General features: G+C 41.7%; 2 protein-coding genes across 6 annotated transcripts in view; one reads left to right on the top strand and one right to left on the bottom strand.

The window, feature by feature from the left end:
* The window catches only part of crot (carnitine O-octanoyltransferase), a 57,464-nt gene extending 52,679 nt beyond the window's left edge, over positions 1-4,785 (bottom strand). The window contains exon 1 of the mRNA XM_039736498.1: positions 4,703-4,785. The gene's annotated coding sequence lies outside the window, so the exon portion shown is untranslated. The remainder of the gene's footprint in view (positions 1-4,702) is intronic.
* Positions 4,786-4,838: 53 nt separating this feature from the next.
* olah (oleoyl-ACP hydrolase) overlaps positions 4,839-23,619 on the top strand; it is a 53,049-nt gene continuing 34,268 nt past the window's right edge. Inside the window, exons 1-3 of one of the 5 annotated variants that reach the window (XM_039736499.1) lie at positions 4,859-4,924; positions 15,925-16,095; positions 20,600-20,730. In XM_039736499.1, coding sequence (XP_039592433.1) covers positions 16,082-16,095; positions 20,600-20,730 — 145 coding nt within the window. In that variant the 5' untranslated portion in view covers positions 4,859-4,924; positions 15,925-16,081. Of the gene's footprint in view, positions 4,925-9,871; positions 10,658-15,924; positions 16,096-19,842; positions 19,881-20,599; positions 20,731-23,619 lie in introns of those variants that run through there. The other 4 variants (XM_039736500.1, XM_039736501.1, XM_039736504.1 and 1 more) reach the window with 4 other exon arrangements.

Here is a 23,619-nt window from a genome sequence, read left to right on the forward strand (position 1 = left end):
TCTTATCCGTCACGGCCTTGGTCCCAACCCCTGACAGATCATCAAGGTTTTACTGTATTAGCCTCAAGTCAGGCTTTACAAAGTATTCTATGCACCAATCTGATGATATGCTTATGTTGCATCCTTATAGAATTCCAGAATTTTAGTGAAACATGACCGTCCTGTCTAAACCCATGCTGGCTACTGACTACTACACTCATTCTTGACATCTGTCTGTTGTGCTCAGTGTTTCTTCACTTGTGATACGTTATGCTTACTGGCCTGAGAGCCTTTTTTATGTAACTGGACAAAAGCTGCTGCATTCTTCTCTGTAGGAATTATGCCTGTGTGTAGTCATTTTTTAAAAATATGCATTACGGGTTTAGATACAGTTTGCACTCTCTAACCTCCTTAACCCTTGTGCTCTTTTGATTTTAGCCTTTTTAATTTAACCAGGACTTCACTTCTCTTTATATAATTTCCAAATCACTGTGTATGTTCTTAATATTCCTGCAACTGCTGGAAGGTAATTGACTTTTTTGAATGTAAAAGAATCAGAAAATGGAAATTTGGAGCATTTCACAGTCTGTATATTTTAGTTCACTGTTACTATTTCTAATATACTTCACCTTAACTTTGAATAGTCTTTTATTACTAAAAACTAATAGTTTGAGTTATTCTTCATGTTTTCTTCCAATATTTCACTCCAAATGCCTTTTAATGTTTGTTAATTATAATATACATTTTAACCTTTGCTCTCATAAGTATCCATAAGTCAAAAATGTTGTTGTATCAAATTTCATGATACATAACACTGCTAATATGAAATATGGCCTTGTATTATGAATTAATGTCATTACCTCAGGGCTAAAAAGAAACACAAAGGCAAATTAAAAGTCTTTTCTCAAAATAACTGATTGAAAAACAAGAAGTAAGGTATAACATGTAAACTGATTTTGCTTTAGCGAAACTGTTACTCAATTTCTGTAAAAAGCTGTGAAGGTGAAAATTGTTGGCACACAACATAGGGATCACTATACATGAATGTGGGCTAAGACCGCACACAACCTTAATTTAGTGAGTCGCACTCATGGACAAGTATGGTGAATTCCACTATTGCTTCACCACTGCATCCACAGAGGTTTGTTTTCAAGTTGAGCTCTATCAGGACTGCACAAACTTATGATTGCACTGGAACAGTTCTCACGATATACTCAAATTCTACTGGAAGCAGAAGGCTGTAGTTACTATAGTTGTCAAGGGCCACATATATTAGAATAAGTGCTTGAGACATTGATATACATTGCACTGATACTGATTTACTGCTGCCTCGCAGTAAGGAGACCTGGGTTCGCTTCCCAGGTCCTCCCTGCGTAGAGTTTGCATGTTCTCCCCATATCTGCATGGGTATTCTTCCGGGTGCTCCGGTTTCCTCCCACAGTCCAAAGACATGCAGGTTAGGTGCACTGGCGATCCTAAATTGTCCCTAGTGTGTGCTTGGTGTGTGTGTGTGTGTGTGTGTGTCTCCTGCACTGGGTTGGCGCCCTGCCCGGGGTTTGTTCCTGCCTTACACCCTGTGCTGGCTGGGATTGGCTCCAACAGAACCCCATGACCCTGTGTTAGGATATAGCCGGTTGGATAATGGAAGGATGGAGAATACTGATTTAGACATAGGGGTAGATTATAGCAAGGATGAACTAAACAGCACTGGATTTGCATTGCTCTTAACACTAATCCTTTATTACGGTGGAGAGAGAAAGCCACCAGATTCCCACTGCTTGCTTTTCTGGTCAAATCACATTTCTGTCCCTGCTTTGTCTGCACCCAGGGAGTGAGTTGTTTCAGCTGTGGAGGACACTGTCACAAAGGAGCAGTCTAAGCTTCACACAGAGTACTGACATTCTCATTTTTCTTAAAAGTTAGCCCAACATTATAAATTCTACATAGATTCAGTCAAGACCCACAGCTAAGGGGTGAGTAAGGCATTCAAGAAGGAAATAAAACCACAGCCATTACTGAAGCCCCAGTATCGGTAAGGTTATCCCAGTTAATATCTGGATCATTAATACTGCTACTATTATAAACTGTGCTATGACCCAAAAGGTCATGCGGAAATACAATTTCCCCTTGGGGATTAACAAAGTATATCAAATAAAAATAAAAAAAAAAAACAGCGTCCCTCTCTAAACTTGTTTTTTTTTTTTATATTGTTAAAAAGATGTACTGCATATTGAAACTACAAGCTACATTGAGGGATCCTGAACAGATTCCCCAAATCAGGCCTTTATCCATAATGCTTTCTAGTTGAATCCACATTTCCTCTCCTCCCATTTAAAGCAATCATGAATCCATTTTCTCCTTTACATAAATAGCTGCTCTTCCACCATTTGGATTTTGCCTATGTTTCACACATAACATGTACCAATTTTATGTTATATTTACCCACAACCCTCCAAATTAGCCAGGTTTCTGTTATTGCTACAATATCATAGTTATTTTAAGCTACAGTACATCATTTCAACTCAGTTGCTTTATTCTTGATTATTCTACCATTAAAGAAATTTTAAAGTACTACTCATTTTACTTTGGCATATTAACTGTGAGCTTATTATTTCAAAGTTACCCTGTATGTTGTCACACAAGTGTGCATGGGTGCCAACCACAGGGATCAAAAGAAAGTAATTCCATGCCCAGCTTGGTGGTGTGGGGTTGCTTTGCATTCAACCCTCTTATTTTGTCCCCGCAGACCAGACATGGGAAATCCCCCTTGAATACGAAGACGTCAGTTCTGTCTCGGCCCTGAGGACGACGTCACTTCCGCAAACCTCCCTATAAAACCCCACTCCCTTCCTCTGTTGATCAGTTCTGCTTTGGACTCCATTCTGTACATTGTTGTGCAGAATATTTTGCGTTATTTTGCAGCCAAGGTCAAGTACACGGATGACTGCCCCAAACCTTTGTTTTGTGTCAAGGCTCTTTATTTAATGTCTATATCAATATTAGTTAATATGGATTGATATTATTGGATTCTAATTAAGAACTGATTTAAGCAAACAACTTTAAAACGATTATCTCATTATAGAAAAAAAACCTGATCAAAATCCGTTAAGTAGTTCTCTCGTGAAAAGCAGACTGGCATACAGACAGACAGACAGATAGACATCGGATTTTATATATATAGAGATATGATAATATATAGTACAATCTCAAGAAGCAGCATTTGTAAAATTTTAATAATACATAAAAAGTACTGTAGATGGCACTAGGTCTTTCTCACTGGAATTGACGCAATATCATTTTCAATCACACATTAAGCAGTAGACCCTCATCATCTACTTCCAGAATAATGGATGTCAGGCCAAGAAGTGCCTGGGTGGTGAGATGGTCTCAATTAAAAAGACTTTGACTTTATTCTTCCCCCAATAATTGTGGCCTCAAAAATGCTCATTGTAAGCTGGGGTTTATTTGCTTCTTCTCTGGCGTAAACTTGGCTGAGATAAATGCACTTTATGTTGTTACCATTTACTTAACAGTATTAAATGCAATAAGAAATTAACATAAAATATACCTCTACCTCAAACCATTTTCTGAACATGCTTATTTCTGTTCATACACATCATATGTGTGCACTGTATTTTTGTACATGATGCAAAGTGTTCTTAAATTTTTGTTTTAATGATATTTTAAAAGGTGATGATGACTCAGTGGTTAGCACCTATTCAAAGCCTGCTACCAGCTGTTGTTTGTGTGTACTTTGCAGGTTCTTTTCAGGTGTGCATTGTATTTTTCTCCAGATACTCCAGTTTATCTTACCCTTTACCAAAGATGTGTATATTTGGCTACCTGAGGACTACAAACTGACACTGTGTGGAGTAGGAGTACATGCACCAGCAGGTTCTTCAGTGGGCTGAGGCCATCAACGATTTCTCCTACTTTGCATCTAAAGGAAGGCTCTGTGGCTAGGTGCTTCGACCTCACATCTGCAGAACGGCTTCAATGTGTACTCAACACTCTGATCTTGCCAGTGTGAGGTATGCTCCCGAGAAGTAGCCCATGTGGAAGTATGCACGAGTCTGCCCAAGAATAAACTAGTGCCCCATACACATCTCTCGTTTCAGCAGTAGGCTGCAACTGCCAACCTGTGCAACACTGCGAAGAATTAAACAGTTACAGAAAATGCATCTGAATGCATTGTCTCTTTGTACTATTATGCACAGTGCATTAAACCACTGCTGGATATATCCTGAACTGACATGTTACCGATTACAAACTTTCTATGCTAATGCCCTCAATTAAAACAGTAAAATTAGATAAATATTGTTTGACAAAATGGGATATGGCTGCCAGGGTTGCAAACGCAACCTCCCCTTTAGCGCGCCGTCTGTTTTGCGTTTTCAAAAACAATAACGGCTATTGATATTTAGGCAGTTGTGATTCACTGACACTGCATACGACCCTTTACAAATCACAGCGCATCCGGCTATGCTACCTATAAAAAAGGCAATCAAAGAATTAGAGCCATCTTAAAGAGAGGGATGCAGCTGCTGACCTAAGCCGTTACACTTGGCAAATCCTGTTGGGTCTGCAGTTTTATACTTTCAGTGCGTAATATTCTGCATGTCCTTTACTTAACTTCTTATGCATGAAATGACTGAAGTTGTCAAAAGTTAGATCAGATAGTCATAGTCACGCACAATCTTCCGTTTTCCTTTTTCACACTTACCCTTTTTATTCCAGTTAGTCCACTGCACAACAGCTTGCCGCAGTTTCGTATAGTGCATATTATTTCCGTACCCTCAGTCCCACACAATAACGTTACCTTTCCCCTAGTAACCCTTCCCACCCGCCCAGAAGGCGGGGCGACTCCGGAAGAGGCGGGGCCACTCGCAGGAAACCGCTTGGCGTGTAAGCGAGGAGAGGTCAGACACAGACAGTCCGAAGTCAGGTACGAGTGGGTTTTGTAGTCGCACTCAGTGCATGTGACGGTTTGGTAATTGTACTCACTTATTTTGGGGATCAGTGGTAGTACTATTTGTAAAAAACGCACTTTTACGTTTCATATGGATTTATCTGCATTTCCGGTTTGGCAAGGTTTTGTATGTAACATTTTGCTCTATCCGCATAAAAGCATTTAAAGATTAGGATGGGTGTCGTAGAGCTCTGTATGCAGTGCGATAGCCAAGTGTTAGTTGTGGATGAACGATCCTTTTCAGTATATATTAAAAAGAGGATAACATTTTGAAATAACTCTTCAAATTCAGGTTGAAAAGTTAAAAGTTTTTCATCTATTTGTCATAGTGTGAGATGCCCCATTGCAAATTCGTATTTCCCATATCAACGTGGAGGCAGGAAAAATCCCACCCCTCTTTCGCGTAGATGCGGGGTGTGCTCTAGGCTAGAATAAACGTGACAGGGTCCTATGCACTTGTTATAAGGACTGACATTAGGGCTGTCCGTGTTGGCAATTGTGCAGATTGGTCTTAATTAAAATAGAAAAGTTTGCGGCGTGCGTTTTGGTAGCGATTGAGACAGTACGGCGGAATCCAGATGTGGCGTTTAGAAGCTGCCTGTTTGCTAAACATGCATTTTCTATTCCTTTTCAAGGGAAAAAATTACCGTTGTGTACTGATCTGCATAAGGAAATGAATCCAAAAATCATTTTCTTTGAAATAACACCTGTACCACATTTTGTTATACCTGCCAAAAAATGACCGTTGTGTACTAATGTGCGTAAGAAAGTGAATCCAAAATCACTTTCTTTAAAATAACACCCCTACTACATTTTATTATACCTGCCGCTCCAGTTCAGGAATGAACCCCGGATCGACCGCTACTACCTTAAATTGCACAATACAGCTTGTTGAGCAAATCGTTCTCATTTAAGTGAATAGTAGGATCTTGTTAAAATTTTCAAGGTGTGCCAACTTTTCTGGGTGTGAAAAGCATACAAAAATAACGCCACTTTCAAGATACATATATACCATACGACTATAAGAAGTCCATCACATCTCCTTCAGCCCAGTACACTACAGCTGGTTTTCAAGATTATGGTGAAATCTTTGTGCCACAGGCAGGTCAGGTTGGGGAGTATTTACCGGTTTGTTGTGTGTTGCCACTCCCCAACACACAACAAACAGCTTGGGATCCCGGTTGGCAACCCCTCAAGCAGACACACGGTCCAATCCCTATCCCAGAAATGAACATCTGTTGGCCACAGCCAAGTGTTATGTGGGCATCCCCTTGGCCTGGTCCAGCTGCTTGGGGTCCTCAACAATGAGGATCCTCCTAGCTGGATCACCCACAGAGAATCGCACCACATGGCTATAGTGCCGTAACTGACAATTCCTTACAATGCAGGTAATGTGCCCCACTCAGGACTCCGTGAGCAACTGGTCATTCAACGCAAAGTCTAACCAGTGGTGTTCTCTGAACAGACAACAGCACTAAAAGAGTAAGGTCTTCATCTCTGGTCATTGGATAATGTCCATGTGTCACAGCCATATAGCAAAACGGCAAGCCCCAAGACTCAGACTGGGACCTTCGTTCTTTTGTATACATATCGGGAGTGCCACTCACTCCTTTCCAGCGACCATATGACCCCCCATGCTCTCCCAATACATCTACTGACTTCATAAGAAGGATCACCAGAGACATGAATGTCACTGCCAAAGCAAGTAAACCTCCAGACAAAGCTGACATTCTGTTTTTATCCAGGACATTCGCAAGCCCAGAAACTCAGACTCTGGCAGGTAGCAATCAAAAAGGCCTGATATCTCATTTATAAAATTTTGAATGGATTTGAGCATGAAGTGTGTGTACAGCAAAAAAAAAGTGATTTATAACATTTAGCTTACACACATTTGTAAGCAATTTTCCCTTTATGAATTGCAACCATCCTGTAAATGTGCTTGTGTGAACACATCTTGAAGTCAACCGGTAATCACCCAGGAGCAGCCTGTGCTAATCAGCTCTGTACATATGCAATCACGATGCTGCAGACTTTCATTGGCTAGTAGAGCAACTTTCCTCTTGATGCATCAAGACATAGCCATACCTGCATTTAAAGAATCTTATGGTGCACCGCACAGGTGAGCATGTGCAGCATTATAGCACCTCTCCTGTGTGCTCTGGGGGACAAGGAAAGGCTTAAGGCTCCAGCATCTTAGTGGGTAGCCACCATTACCTGGCATAGTAATGACATGATTGCTGTTGCCATGAGTAATAAGTAGGCAATGTGAAAAACTGAGGGCCTAGCTAGTTCCTTTACCAAGAAACCTGCCATTATGTATAGAACCATCAGCAAGCTGACTGTCAAAGCTACTTTACCTCAAAATAAATTACTCATGGGTAAACCCAGGCCACAGAGCCACAATGTTTGTCATCGCAGGTAACTTGTGTGTTAATGGATTGTAACTGCTTATGGTTATCAAAAGCAGCTTCATTCTCACTAGGTACCCTAAATGCAATATGAGCACAGTCAATACAGGGTGGTCCAGATCTAATTATGCAGATCCGGATCATCTAGATGACTTTGATTTATGTGGGGACGATTCTAGTTCGGCACAAAGACAATTCTTCATGTCGTCAGTTCGCACACTTCTTGATGGTCTGGGATTTTTCGGGTGATTTTCTATGTAATAAAATTAATAAGTTATAGCGTAATGAAAATTGCATAATTAGATCTGGACCACCCTATAGTTCTGATTAGGTTAGGAAAACTGGACACTGCTGCAATTTGCCTTTTTATGTTGGCAAAAACATATTGTGATTTATGCATGTAAGACCCACACTGTCTGCGGTGGGCTGGCGCCCTGCCTGGGGTTTGTTTCCTGCCTTGCGCCCTGTGTTGGCTGGGATTGGCTCCAGCAGACCCCCATGACCCTGTAATTAGGATATAGCGGGTTGGATAATGGATGGATGGATGGACCCACACTGTACAAAAATTGAATGTAGTGCCTCATTGGTCAATTAATGACTTCCAGTACAGAAGGCATAATTGAAATGAAGCTAGGCTGAGATATTGCTGACCTTTGTTGGCCCATTCCCTGAGAACTGACAACAGGTAGTCGACATAAACTGACGAAAAACCAGTTGGCCCTCTTAAAAGGAAACTAAAATAGAATCTTTACATCATATTCATCTATTTTGAGGTTTAATACGTTTGATATAAATTATTGTGTGTCATTTAGCGAGATTGACTGCATTTCCCTACTTTGTCAAGAATGTTGTCATTACTCAGCTTCTCCAAAATGTTGCATATATATATAATGTTCATTTGGATCTTGATCTTTGTTTGTCCACGAATGAATTAGAAGAAGAAGCACTAGATGGCAGTAGAGAGACAGCTAAAACATAGGCATTGCATTAAGAATCTCCTCCAGGCTTACACTACTGAAGACTGTAGTACTCCAGTCACACCTCAAAACACAGATATTCAAACTAAACAAATTGTTGTGCTTTAAATTAACTAAAGAGATCTTCATTTAGATCTTGATTTTTGTTTGTCCATGAATTCCACGTATGCGTAGACCACCTTCCAGTTTAGTACGTTGTTGTTACTCACGGATGTCAACAATGTGCCGGAATAACGAAAGGGGTGGTGGACAGTGTTACGCCGGTTAGTTCCTGAGGCCTGGTTAGAGAATGAGATTGCCGAAGATAAAAGGTACGTGCCTACGTAACATATGAATGAAAGAAAGACGGTGGGTAAAATGAATGACAACGTAACAGCACATTCTGGAAATTATTATTGTTACGTTGTAGCCGACGAGTGCTGCGCGTCTCACAGTTGTACCGTGCCTTGCTCACATGTCAGTGAAGTGATCCCTATTTAGGCTTTAAAGAGCCTGGATACCTATGTGTCCCCCTTTAATAACCATTGCTCCGTGTATATTGCCTTACTCTTTGGATTGCCACAAAACAACCTGCAAGATTGGAGAACGGTTGAGAAGACATAGTGAGAGGAAACGATAGCGTCATGAAAACGAGACGGACTGTGAACGGACAGAAGCAGAAATGCTCCTACACCACCACATAATTACTATTCGGACAGTGATTCCGAGTAGGCCGTTCCTATAGAATCAACGTCCAAGGGTTTTCATTTGTAATTTTGTTTCCCTTTTTGTTTCATAATGCTGTGCGACGAAGGGCCCAGTTCACGACTGGCAGCCGTGTTTAAACAGGGAGCCCTTCACAGACAACTTTAAACAGTATATATATATATATATATATATATATATATATATATATATATATATATATATATATATATATATATATAGTATATATATATATATATATATATATATATATATACAGTATATACTGTATATACATAAATATATATATGCAAACTCTCCAGTCAAGCTTTCTTTTACAAATACAGTACAGACTTTTGTGTAGAAAGAGGTCTGAAATATACTTTCAGAAATCTGACTCCTGGTTTGCATTGACTGGAAGATTTTAACAAACTCCCAGTGATGCCCTCCATGTTCGTTTTTTCTTCTGGCACATTATAAACTTTCAGAAGGGCAAACTGAACAGCCAAAACACTCCCAGTAGAGCCTGTCTTGCGTTATATTAATGTCACATCGTAATTTAATGTCTTTACAGAAACATCAAGTGCATATGTGAATGGAACTGTCAACTTGTGCTTACCGTGTGCCACTTATGACTTCTTTTGCCAAGTAAATGCAATAGGTTTTTATTTTTGTTGAAATTTCTCTTGCAAAACTGGCAATCCATACTGTTCATATCTAGTCTAGTTTTAGTTTGTTCATTTTTGAGTGTGAAAAAGTGCGCAGTTTCCAACACTAGTTTTTAGTAGTACATTTTTAACTGTTCAAAACCAGTAAATGTCAGTTATTTATAAAAAAAAAAAAAATTGTGTTTCACTACAGTTTTTTAGGTAGCAGAGGTGAGATTTTGGTTGCATGTTGCAGTTATGGGGCACAATGTACAGAAAGCACAAAGGCTGTGGCATTACCCACTCTTGCTTGCAAATTAATATCCTCCTTTTTTTTGAGTGTCTATGAAAGACTTTACTTTGACATTGGTTGAAGCAACACTTGCCTTTAAATTCCTAGATGTTATCCTGGTGTTCTTAGAGATATCCTGCAGCATCTTTTGGTGGACTGACTTTTTTTAGAACACTTGGTCTAGATAGATTGCCAGTGATTTGAGGTGTTCTCCATTTGTAGATGATATTTTGGACACTGGAGTGAATCACTACCGCAGCTGACCCACGTGTGATTATTTTTATATGTTTTGAAGTTGTACAGTGTTAATCAATGGAATTAAAAGGTCAATTAGGATAACTAAGCTGCCTGGGCTTGCAAGATGAGACTCTGCAAGCAAGCTATTGTGCAAAGGGAAAACAGGCACAGTAAGTTTGAGCTGGGTGTGGGTGATCTGCTAAGATAAAATGCGGCAAGGATGCACTTTAAAATAGGAACTTCCTATGGGGCGAAACTTGCAATAAAGCAACATCATAAAAAGTGTAAGCAATGTATTAGCCAATCATTTTACATGTGAAAGTTGTATAATCATGAATCAGCTCATTTCGTGTAACCACCCTAAAAGATATCAAAATAGATGAATCTCTTTGCTCGAGGAGACACTCTGATCAGTTTGCTGAAAGGAGGCACTCACTCTTCGAAGAGAAAATAAAGACGCATTGGTAAGCTTCCTCATGTCTGGCTACTTGACTCAAATGAGGGCTCTTTGGGGTCTTAATATCTGCACAGGACCAACCCACGTGACATGTTTGTGATATTTATATAAGACAGAACCCTTTTGTAGTGATGAAGTAATCGTTTGCATCTTCTTTGGTTCACTTGAGTCTAATAGCATTTGATGCAATGATATAGGTTGTACATTAAGTTTCTGCACAATTGTATTTCTGTTGATTTAAGTTGGACAAATGAGTGCAAAATATTGTTTTCTAATGTTATGTTTTCTTTAATTAGATCATATGTTATCAGTATGGTTTAAATGTTCATGCAGTGCACCTAATTGTTCACACCACTGTAGGTCTGGAAAGGATTCCAAATAATCACAGGGTGGATTTACCCAAACAGAGTCAATTTAGATTCGCCAGTCAACCCGATAGCATGTTTTGGGAGTGGTAAGGGCAATCCATATAATTCAAAGAAGAACCTTTAGATAAAAGACGCCATAGCTGGGGACAGAACCCTAGGCAAACACTGTCTGGTGACAGCTCTGCCCACTGCTGCACAGTGGTGCAGAGAAATCCAAACATTATGTAATGAAATTCATTTAAAAGGGAACAGCCTCTAAATGTTTCTTTCAAAGAAAATACTGTTTATCCTCATCTCACCTTCCCGTCCATTTTTCCTGGGGTGGGTCCTGTTTTTTTTACATTATAAAGACATTTAAATCTTTAGAAGAAGAAACACGAGGGTGTGGGTTAAAAACTTGAACATGCTATAATTGGTGCTAGATGTGGAAAGAAATTAACATTGTGGGGTAGTATCAGGTGACATGCATCTATGCAGATAAGAAAACATTTCAACAGCTAAAAGCTTCTAAGTCATGTTTATTACCTGGTAATATATTCCAACACAAGAGGAGAAAAATAAACTTAATTAAGTAACTCAGTAATATATCTATTTGCAGTGGATAAATACTCCCTAAAAAAGTTTTTTTTTTTAATTTTGTGGCTTAATGTTAGGCGAATAAAAAAAAAAAAACCCAACATCCTTATATATAATTTGATACTATCCGTATGTATGGTGTTCTCGTCAATACCTCGACTCAATACAAGTTAGAACCATGCAATTTGGCATCCGTCCTTCTGACATCTATTGGCAAACTGAGTAATGACGGCTGGGCATTAACAATAGTCATTGTTTAAATTTTAGCCGATCTCAGATCTAAAATGAGTGACGATCGCAACGCAGCCAAAAGACCAGCGGCCGCGGAAAGGATACATAGGAAACAAAGTCACATGACTTACGAGGAACGTAGACTTGCTAATACGACCGGACGTACACAACATGCACAACAAACGGATGAGCTACAAACGCTGCTAACACTGAAACAAATCATGCAAATCGGACACAAAGGACAGATGAAGAACTTGTGCTACAGAATGCTACTAACGCTGAAAGAAATCGTGCCAGCCGTGCACAAGCGACTGAAGAAGCTCGAGTAGCCACAAATGCAGTATGGGTTGAAAGATATCGAGAAGCCCCTGCCTTGCGGCGTGAAAATGCTCAGCGGACATCATTGCCATGTGCAATCACACAGATATTATTGAGGACGAATTGTGGTTGACGTTAATCAACCATGCACCAGTCGGGGACTGGCAGGACACGATCCGCCACGCCAACATAATTATTACTCCGACTCTGATTAGAGTCATAAAATACGGTTTGTTTTGAAAATTTGTTTACCGGAAAAAATCAAATGAGGTGCGCCGAAGACCTGAGTTCACGTCTCGCAGCCCCGTTTAAACAGGAGGCTCTTCATTACATTGGCCGAAAAGGTCAATTTTAAGCATAAATCAGTGCCATTATAACAAAATCATTTCAAGGACTTTAAAAAACAAATAATTATTTGCACATAAAATATGGATTTCACTAACGTAGAATTTGTAGCCTGATTCATTCGGGCTCCCAGTCGCTAGTAAACACATAACTGAAACAGATGGTGAAGGACAATGATTTAACTTCTTGAATGGTCTCAGAAGTCCCACATTGACATAATCAAATAAGAATCTCTGATACGATAGTGTTCCTGTTTGTGGCTCAGGTTTTGCTTCTATAGCAGTGTCCAGGTAGCTTGCTACAGAGAACAAGTTTAAAGGTTGGATGACCCAGTGATTTGAACAAGATAGCATTTAAATGTTAAACCATGAGTACACACAGGCAGCAGCAGCCTGTATTTATTTACCAAATAAATGATTCTATGAACTCCTGTTCTTCTCAGGAGGGCCTTATTTTGCTTAGTGTGTTATTTTCCTAGTACAAACTCCTTCCCCCTGCATCCTAGTAACAAGCTAAAATTTGTTTGCAATATATGTGTGTGTGTGTTGTGAACATTCACCCCGACTACAGACAGACACCAGGCCACACGGAAGTCCAAACACATGCTTTTATTTTCTTTTTCTTCTGCACACAACACAGTGCACCAATCATCACAATAAACTCAGTCCTTTACTTTTACTGTTACTGTTCTTTCTTCTTCTCTTCTGCAAGCTCTGTCCTCTGCCTTCTGACTCCAGCTCTCCGAATCGAGTGAGGCGACCCCTTTTATGTTGCACCTGGATGTGCTCCAGGTGCACCCTGACGATTTTCCTGCAGCACTTCCTGCTGCTTCCAGGGATCTGGGATCATCCAGGCGCCCCCTGGTGGTGGCCACGTCCCCCAACAGGGTCGAGCCTCCAAGCTTCAATCCCATGGCCTCGATGTAAACCAGGGAGGCTGCCCTCTTGTGTTCCCGCGAAGGTATCATCTCTCACCCGGACCTTCCATCCTCCAGGCATCCTGACTAGGCCAGAATCCCAGTCGTCTGTCACAATGTGTATATATATATATATATATATATATATATATATATATATATATATATATATATATATATATATGTGTGTATATATATGTATATATATGTATGTATGTATGTGTGTATATTGTCAGAGATGTACGGGGACACTGCCCGGCCGGGACGCCTGGACAGTCCCCAATGGGGACAATACTTCTCCTCGGCCACGAGAGGGCAGCCTCCCGGGTCTATTTGGGGGCCACAGAGACGGAGCTGGGATGCCCGTGTGAGGATGTGGCCACCGCCAGGGCGCCGGTCAGTTGGGGAGTCCTGGATGGCAACATTTCCGCCATACCAGGAAGTGCTCCCGAAGCGGTTCTAAGGCGACCCGAGTGATTCCAGGGGCTTTCCTGACACTTCCGCCATACCAGGAAGTGACGTCAAGGGGAGCACCTGGGACTCATCCGGTCCTGATAAAGAGAGCCTCCTTCCAGACGGAGAGCTGGAGTCGGGTGGAAGGAGGACGAAGCAGTGGAGAGTGGAGGCGTCCAAGAAAGGCATTGTGGCCAGGACTTTGTGTGATTTGGGGTTTGTGAACTGAACTGGGTCTTTGTGACCATTATTTGGGGGTCTTTGTGACCAGTATTTGGGGGTCTTTGTGACCAAAGAACTGTAAATAGTGTAAATAAACGTGTGGTGGTTGTGAAAAACAAGATGTCTGCCTGTCTGTGCTCGGGTGCCGTTGACATCTGGCGTAGTCGGCAGGATGCTCCGCCTGTTGCAAGGCGGAGACCTGCAACAAATAAATTTGTTGTGGACGGCCGGGCGCAGCAGGGGACACCACCCACGTTCCGCGGGTGCTGCGTGCACACAGCCCCGCGGAGAGAAGAAACCCCACGGACCGCCAGGGGTCCGTTTGATGGCCATACTTCCCTGACACGGGCGGGCGGTATGCCTAGCTGGAGAGCAGCGGTCTCCAGGGATCGTGCCGTTGCTGCAGGCCGAGACGGCATGGCGTCGGAAGAAGCCTCGCCGAGGAGGTGTCCTCGGTTGGACGGGTCCGGGAAGGTGAGTCCCCTGCCTAGTGGCAGCCGGCCCGGGAGGGCCGGGCGTGTTTTTTTCTTTTTCAGGCAGGGACTTCCCGGATTCACGTCGGTGGCGGGCACATGCCGGTCTGCAGGGCGCTGGCAGCACGGCGGCAGCGCGAAGGCTGCGGAGAAGGAGACGCTGCGTCTCAAGAGTGCTGGCAACAACGAGAGCTGCCGGCAGGCAGATCGACGCCGAGAAAAGGGAGGCAAGATGGTCGCGGACCGGATGTCCCTCCCCCTGATAGGCACGCGGTTGGACGGTGTGTCTTGGGTGCCCGCCAATGACCGAAGAGAGGCGGGACCAAGGAACGTTCGTCACGGGCCAGGGGGAGACCCGATAGAGCCAGAGTTGGGAGGAAGGAGACGAAGCTTGTGAGGAGGAGGTCCAAGAGAAAGAGAGAGAGAGAAAGAAAGAGGGAAAGAAGAAAAGAAAGAAGAAGAAGAAAGGAAAGAGTTGGTGAAAGAAGAAGAAAGGAAAGAGTTGATGAGAGAAGGCATTGTGGTGCAGTAAAGGAAATAAATAGCGTGTTTCATACATCCTGGTGTCGGTCTGTCTGTGTTGGGGGTACGGTTTCCACAATGGCGCCCAACGTGGGGCCAACCCCCTGCTAAACGGGGACCCGTCTTTATAAATATTTTGTGGAGCCAACCCGCGCAACAGACGACGGCGCACTACCGCCGCGACACGCAAGCCTGCGCTGACGCCTCTGGAAACGCCCGCTGTAAACCACGCCAGACGGACGTCTCTGTTATGGGGAAGAAAAAGGGCAACCGGGCCCTCAAGGTAGCGACGCCTCTACCTGGCGTCGTCGTTGCGGCTGCACGGGGCGGCGGAAGAAGCCGCCCAGCGACAGCGGATTCGAGAAGACGGGATTCGGGAGGTAAGTCTCGCGTCGGAGGGTGATACGCTTGGCGGGACTTACCCTGCGGTCGCCTGGTCATGTTTTTTAGCAGGGGACTGCCCGAATCCGCGTCTGTGGCCGAAGCATGCCGACCCGTGGTCTGACAACGAGACGACGACGGGAGACGAAGAGGAGCCGCTGTCGACTGCAGAATGGCTGCGGGGCGGAAGCTGCCCGGAAGTCTCTTCCCCGAAGACGTCTGCTCATAGGGTGGAGGGAGCGTTGGAAGACCGGAAGTTCCTCCCCAAAACAAGTACGGGATTGGACGGTGTGTGTTGTGTCCCGCCGATGAGTACAAGAAGGCGGGACCAACGAACGTCAATCCTGGGACACCCGAAGACCCAACGGAGCATGCGCAGGAGCTCCACGGCTCCCAGCCGGCAGGTGAGTCAGAGAAATGTACGACTTCAGTGCCGGCTGGCTTAAGTGACTTGTTGTTGGCTGTACAGGAGTTAGAGAAAGTCTTTCGTCCTGTACAGCCTCTCTTGCAGGTATTACAGAACCTGACGAGTGTGCTCAAGACGCTGGAGGAGACTACGGACGCGCCCCTGAGAGCCGTACTGGGGTGGTTAACGCGGCGCGACGTGGGATTCTCCAGTAAGTCTGATGCGTCGGTACAGGTAAGTGACACCGGTACCGAACAGGATTATGGAATTCTTAGCGAAAAGAACCTGGATGTAACGGAAGGGATTCAAGTAGCAAGGGTTCCGACAGTAGATCGGGGGACGAGTACTGAGACCGCAGTACAAGCAGAGTCGGGGGGGCGGTGCCGGCTTGTATGTGTCGGCACCCAGACCACCCGGCGCCAAGAAGCGGCGGTGCTCGGAGCCCGATCGAGAGGGTGCAAGCGGCAAGGGGTCCCGCTTTAATCCATAAGGGGATCCAAGCTGTTGCGGCACCCCAGAGCAACGGGAGGCCCCGGAGAAAAATGGAGGGGTCTCCGGACAGGGCAAAAGAGTGAGCGAGCTCGTGTACGGCGAGAGAGATCTCTCCGAGGCAATGACGAGCTGCCCCGGGCCAAGCTGAACGGATACAGGCACGGGCGTTCCCGTCCTGTTTTCAGGCCCGGAGAACATCTGAAATACAAGGGGTGCGCCGGTGTTACAGGTGCCATGGAGCTGGGCATTTGTGGAGGCGTTGTCCGTATGCCCCGAGCAGAAATGCCATTAGGCGGCGTCGGGACGACGTCTCCGCACCTGTGTCTTCTTTTTCAGGTCCAGACCATGGAAGATGGTACGCCGGGACCCCGAAATGGGAAACTGTTGACCCTCGCGGGACGGGCCGCTTTGCCGAATGGGCTTCAGCTGGTGAGGGGGCAGTGTCAGAGATGTACGGGGACACTGCCCGCCGGGACGCCTGGACAGTCCCCAATGGGGACAATACTTCTCCTCGGCCACGAGAGGGCAGCCTCCCGGGTCTATTTGGGGGCCACAGAGACGGAGCTGGGATGCCCGTGTGAGGATGTGGCCACCGCCAGGGGGCGCCCGGTCAGTTGGGGAGTCCTGGATGGCAACATTTCCGCCATACCAGGAAGTGCTCCCGGAAACGGTTCTAAAGACGACCCGGAGTGCTTCCAGGGGCTTTCCTGACACTTCCGCCATACCAGGAAGTGACGTCAAGGGGAGCACCTGGGACTCATCCGGGTCCTGATAAAAGGAGCCGCCTCCTTCCAGACGGAGAGCTGGAGTCGGGTGGAAGGAGGACGAAGCAGTGGAGAGTGGAGGCGGCCCGAAGAAAGGCATTGTGGCCAGGACTTTGTGTGATTTGGGGTTTGTGCACTGAACTGGGTCTTTGTGACCATTATTTGGGGGTCTTTGTGACCATTATTTGGGGGTCTTTGTGACCAAAGAACTGTAAATAGTGTAAATAAACGTGTGGTGGTTGTGAAAAACAAGATGTCTGCCTGTCTGTGCTCGGGTGCCGTTGACAATATATATATATGTATATATATGTATGTATGTATGTGTGTATATATATATATGTATATATGTATGTATGTGTGTATATATATATATATATATGTATGTATGTATGTGTGTGTATATATATATATATGTATGTATGTGTGTGTATATATATATATATATATGTATGTATATATATATATATATATATATATATATATATATGTGTATATATATATATATATATGTATGTATGTGTATATATATATATATATGTATGTATGTGTGTATATATATATATATATATATATATATATGTATATATATATATATATATATATATATATATATATATGTATATGTGTATATATATATATATATATATATATAATGTGTGTATATATATATATATATATGTATGTGTGTATATATATATATATATAGATATATGCACACACACAGACGTACAGTTTTTTTTGTGTGTATATATTAGATTAGATTAGATAAACTTAAATAACCCATGGGGAAATTCAGATGCATACACCAGCAGATACATAGAAAAACAAGGATACAGACTCCCAGGACATATAATACAGTCGATCAAATAAATAATAAATAAATAAAAATACACTTAAAAATTACATTAGGTGGAAGCATTGAATTGCTTGGTGGCAATGGGCAGAAAAGACCCCCAAAGGTGTTTCGTAGCACACCATGGTGGAATGAGGCTAAGGCTAAAAGAGCTTCAAGAGAACACCTCCTGGTGGGGATAGAGGGGATTTTCTTTGATGGCATCCAGTTTTGCCTCCATCCTCTTTTCTACAACAGCCTCCAGTGTTTCCAGCTTCCGCCCTGTGATGGAGCACACTTTCCTAATACGTTTGCTCAGGCATTGTGGTTCTTCTGAGCACACATTGCATCCCCAGCAGAGTCAGCATTGAACACCACACTGGCTACTATGGACTGGCAGAACATTTCCAGCAGTTTGTTGCGCACATCAAAAGACCCAAGTCTCCTTAGCAAGTACAGTCTGCTCTGGCCCTTCTTGTATAGCACCACTCTGTTATCAGACAAGTCCAGTTTGTTGTTCATACAAACTCCCAGGTACTTGTAGCTCTGTACCACTTCCATGTCCTCCCCCTGGATGGTGGGAGGTATCTTGTCGCAGCAGAAGTCCATCACCAGTTCTTTTGCCTTGCTGATGTTGAGTTGAAGGTTTTTTCCCCTCAACCACAAGATGAAGTCCTCCACACCCTTCCTGTACTCTACATGTGTATATGTGTGTAAGTTTATATTTATAAATCATATCATGATGACATGAATACTACTGGTATATTTTACATATGTTTTATATGTAAAATATAACAATACCCAATAGTGGTCCCATTCAAAGGAGTGACACTTCACAGGAGTGATATAACAAAGGAGTGACATAAATACCGTATTAAAGGAGTGACAGTCACCTACCACACACAACTGAAAGTACGGTTCCCAAAAAAATCATTGTCACCTCACCTACCACTTGGATGATTGGTTGGATGGTTGTCACTCCTTTGAAATTTATATCTGAGGTTTCACTCCTTTGTTATGTCACTCCTATGAACTGTCACTCCTTCGATACAGACCCAACAATAGTAATAAAGGCTTTGATCCTGCAAGCTGTTTCATTTTTCTTATGGAATGGATAACATAGTTATCATGATGGTACATTAGTACATATAGGAACAAATTTATAGAATATGATACTTATAAACTGTACTAATAAATTGAAACTCCTAGCTAAATAATTAACAGAGGCAAGTCAGACCAATGTAGGATACATACTGTAGAGACAAGACAGTAATAATTAATCTTTCTTAAGTGGTATTGGTAATGCTTTAAGTTAAGTGGAAATCAAAAGATGTAAAATTGCTTCCAGACAATAAAATAATATCTATATACATCTTAATGCATAGGAACATAAGTTGATAAAAGTAAGGACTGAATGTTTTAAATATCCTATAGTTTGTAGAATGGTGTAGATTAAATAGTAAACCTTTTTGATATCACTTATGGAGTGTTTATAATTGGCTTTCTACATTAGGATCAAAATAAAAAAGGATACAAGTGTGACTTAAACCACTATGCTGTTACCTTAAAAAATCTATCACGGTAAAACTGTGCATTAGACTTTGTTTTCAGATTTTAGGGGCATTTAAGATTCTGGCTCATTAAGACCTTATTTTTTCATAATTATTTTATTATTATTATTATTATTATTATTATTATTATTATTATTATTATCCTTCCCCACAACATTATTTTGATATTATAGTTTCTGAAACTTTTTTCCCTGGAGAATAAGCAATATTGGGGATAAGGCAGGATCCACAAGATCATCATTTAAGCTAACAATCAGAAATTTTTATTGTAGGTATGAAAGAAAAACAGAACACTGAAAAAAGAAAAAAAAAACACTTATTTAAAAAGGAGTATGCAAAAAACATTTATTTCTGAATAAGGTGGGCATTTAGCATTAAGATTTATAGCACAGTATGACGCTTAGGCCACATAAGTTCTGTTAGTCACAAATTACCTTCTTATCTTCTTTGTATCCTGTGCAGATCGTAGACTCATCTTGAAATGGATATGGTATACCCAGTAAAGGATTTATTGTTTCAGCTCTGCTTTAACCTTCACTAGTTGTCAGGACCATAACCTTAGACAGAGGAATCTGAGACTTTTATCATTTTAAAAACATTTTTACTAATTTAGAAAAATATACAGTATATATTCCATTGCCTTTTATCCAGTGTTGCATGTAATTTTATATTATATTCTGTGTTGAATTTGTAATTAAAATATAGACTGTTGGGAAGTGCACTTTATAACAATAAATTGAACTGTATCATATGTAATTGATTCATTTTATCTACCTGGCTGCTTATTCTAGTATAAGGTGGAAGTACTCAAAATTGTCTAGCAGTGGTGCCAGCTGTTAAGATTTTTAATAAGTCTTTTTATCCCTCTGGGTAATGCCAGGCTTTACAAGTACATAGTCTAAAGACAAAAGCAAACTGCAAATATGATAGCATTTAGATTCAACCAGAGTTTGAATTTAGATGCAGCAACCTGACACCTTTGCATAAATGTGTAAATATGATATTATTTTTTGTTATGTGTGTTTTTGATTGGAGTATGAGGACATTAATTTGTGTGTATGTGTGTTTTATTTTCTCAGAATGGAAAAAATAGTAAACTGTTTCTGCAAACAGCCTGATGCCGTTGCCCGACTAATTTGTTTTCCCTGGGCTGGTGGAGGCTCAGTTCACTATGCCAGATGGGGCAAAATCTTTAATTGCAGTATTGAAGGTAAGCATACTGTACAGTATGTGCAGATTATAGTCTGCACACTATACTTACTATAGGTGACATTAGCGAGTAGGCTACAATTAATGTTATTCAATGTGGAATATTGTTGTGTAAAATTTAAATATGTTATTGTACATAACTTATACTTTATGCTAGTTTACATTAATTACCCTTTGTATTTCCCTCAGCGACCACTTTCATTGGTACACTTGCTTTTAAAACAAACAATCTGATCCTCCAAACAGTCTATCACAGGCGTCTCCAACTCCGGTCCAGGAGGGCCCCAGTGGCTGTAGGTTTTCCTTGTAACCCTTTACTTAATTGGTGACCAGTTTTTGCTGCTAATTAAGTCCTTTTCATTTCATTTTAACTGACTTGTTTTTTTAAGATTTGTTCCCCTGAATTTCATTATCATTCCTCTGAATTTCTTCATTTCTTTCCTAAAATGGCACCGAAACAGAAATGAAATGTGAAGTGAGTGAGTCAACAGAAGACCAACTAAGTCAGGGCCTCAAACTCCAACCAGTTGCTTAATGAGGTGCTGAGTCTTGTTGTTCATTAATCCCGTTCTTTAATTCCATGGATTGTTGCTTCTCTCACTGTGCATTAGCAGACATTTCATAAATTGTTGATTTTCTCTTTTCTAAGAGTACTGGTAAAATGTTTTGTGCACCTGAGCAGATCAGCATTCGTGAGACTTTCACCTTTCTCTACAGGTAAAATTCCATTGCAACCAATATCTTTACAACAAAATTTTCATTACAACGAAATATTTTTATGTTCCGACATATGATGCGAGTCTATAGAAATCTCGTTACTATGAAGTACATTCAGCAGATACTTTTATTACAACGAAGTGCCCAAAAGACCTTGAAATGCCTGTATGAATTACCTGCAGAGCAGTTAGTTCTGTGGTCGCAGCTCAGTTGTGCACAACGATCTCCCAAACAGAAACATTGTACTTTTTTTTTCTTTCTTTGAACTTTCCTCGTACTGTTTTTTTTGCTGTTTTTATTTTTGGTGGTTTTTGCTTATTGCTCATCAAAATTTGAAAAGCATCCATTGGAATTTAACTCGTTGTCACCCTCCTATAGAAACAAAAAAACACAATAACACAAAAAAACACAGACACAAAAAAACAATAACAGTTTACATTAGAAAAAAACACTTAAAATTTTTGCGGCTCTTGATTCTGGCAAAAAGAAAAAAGATGTTGCCAGTGAATTCGGAATTTCACCAGGGACACTGTCAACTTTCTTGAAAGACCGAGCAAAAAAAAGAAGACTCTCGGGTTGCAAACGTATGCAAACTGCTGCATTTGAAAATGTCAAAAGATCAGTTTTTAGGTGGTTCAGTGATGATCGTTCGAGAAACATTCCTATTAATGCAGCACTCATTCAAGAAAATGTGAGGTTTCTAAACTCTCGTTTCTAAACTCTCTTGGGACCTCCCCCAACTGGACAACACGCTGAAGAGCATCCCGAAGTGCAATCACTGCGTCTGTGGAAGACTGTTTATCCGTTGCCGGGGCAACAGCAGGCTCACAGCTCTGTTGCAGCTCATCACCAAAGCAAACAGAAAAGAGTTCAATGGGTGATGCAAGGAACATTGTAAATGCAGGGAACAGTATTACTTTGGCACTAACTTGGCCACAACCCTGCCTGACTGCTGTGTCTGTGTATAGAAGAGTGTCAGATCCTAGTACAATAAATAACTGTGCTGTTCCTGTTTCAAGCTGACTTTGCTAAAGTACTGAGACTAAGCCTCGTGTTTTAGGGAGCAAGACAGGCACTTATAGTGCGACCCCGATCTTTTAGGATCTGCTTTTGTGGCGCTTCACTGCAGCGCTGTGAGCCTGCTGTTGCCCTGCCCCAGCAATGGACAAACAGTCTTCAACAGACGCAGCAATCGCACTTCGGGACGCACTTCAGCGTGTCGTTCCCGTTGGGTGGGGAGTGGGGGGATCTCAAAAGAGTTCAGAAACCTCACAATATGAAGAAGAAGCAAAGGATGTTTCTGCTTCTGATTGATAACTGTGCTGCCCACAACATGCTTCTGCATTTAGGTAATGTTCGAGTTGAATTCCTCCCACCCAATTGCACTGCAGTGCTTCAGCCATTGGATTTGGGCATCATTCGCAACCTGAAAGTGTATTATAAGAAGGAAGTGCTGAGAAACATTCTCATCAACATAACTTGTAGACAGGAGGAGATTAAAATTAACGCAAAGGAAGCTATTGAAATGTTTGCTAACGCCTGGACACAAGTTAAAGAAAGCACTATAGTGACAAATGCAGAATCTCATTACTACGAAATTTTCATTACAACGGAATATTTTTTTAGGTCTCTGGCAGTTCATTGTAACGGAATTTTACCTGTATTTTCAAATATTGTATGATAGACACCAGTTGTTTTCTCTCATTTTGTGTCTCATTATTGTTTGGCTGCTAAATAAGGAAAAAGAAACAATTAAGGGGTCAGTGTCTTCAAGAGCAAGTCAATTCCATTGTAATTCAAACAAAGTTAATTAGCAGCAAAAGCAGGTCACTCATTAAGAAAAGGGTTAGAATGAAAACCTGCAGCCACTGGGGCCCACCAGGACCAGAGTTGGGGACCCCTGGTCTATTACCTAATCTGTAATGCCTGTAAAATGTGTAAAAGTATTCACCTTTGGAAGTTTTCACATTTTATTGTTACAATAACGAATTAACAAGTGATCACAGGTATTTTTCACTGGGTACACTGTCACATTACAGACAGCATAATATGCTTTATTCTTTTACCCAGTTTCATATTTAAAATTGTTTTAATATTTTAAATGTGCTTAATTTAAAGGGATCTGCCAAGATAGCACATTGAGGTAGAGGACGGAGTCACCTTGATCCCTTTA

The sequence above is a fragment of the Polypterus senegalus genome, chromosome 15 (genome assembly GCF_016835505.1).
Source record: "Polypterus senegalus isolate Bchr_013 chromosome 15, ASM1683550v1, whole genome shotgun sequence".
Classification (NCBI taxonomy): domain Eukaryota; kingdom Metazoa; phylum Chordata; class Cladistia; order Polypteriformes; family Polypteridae; genus Polypterus; species Polypterus senegalus.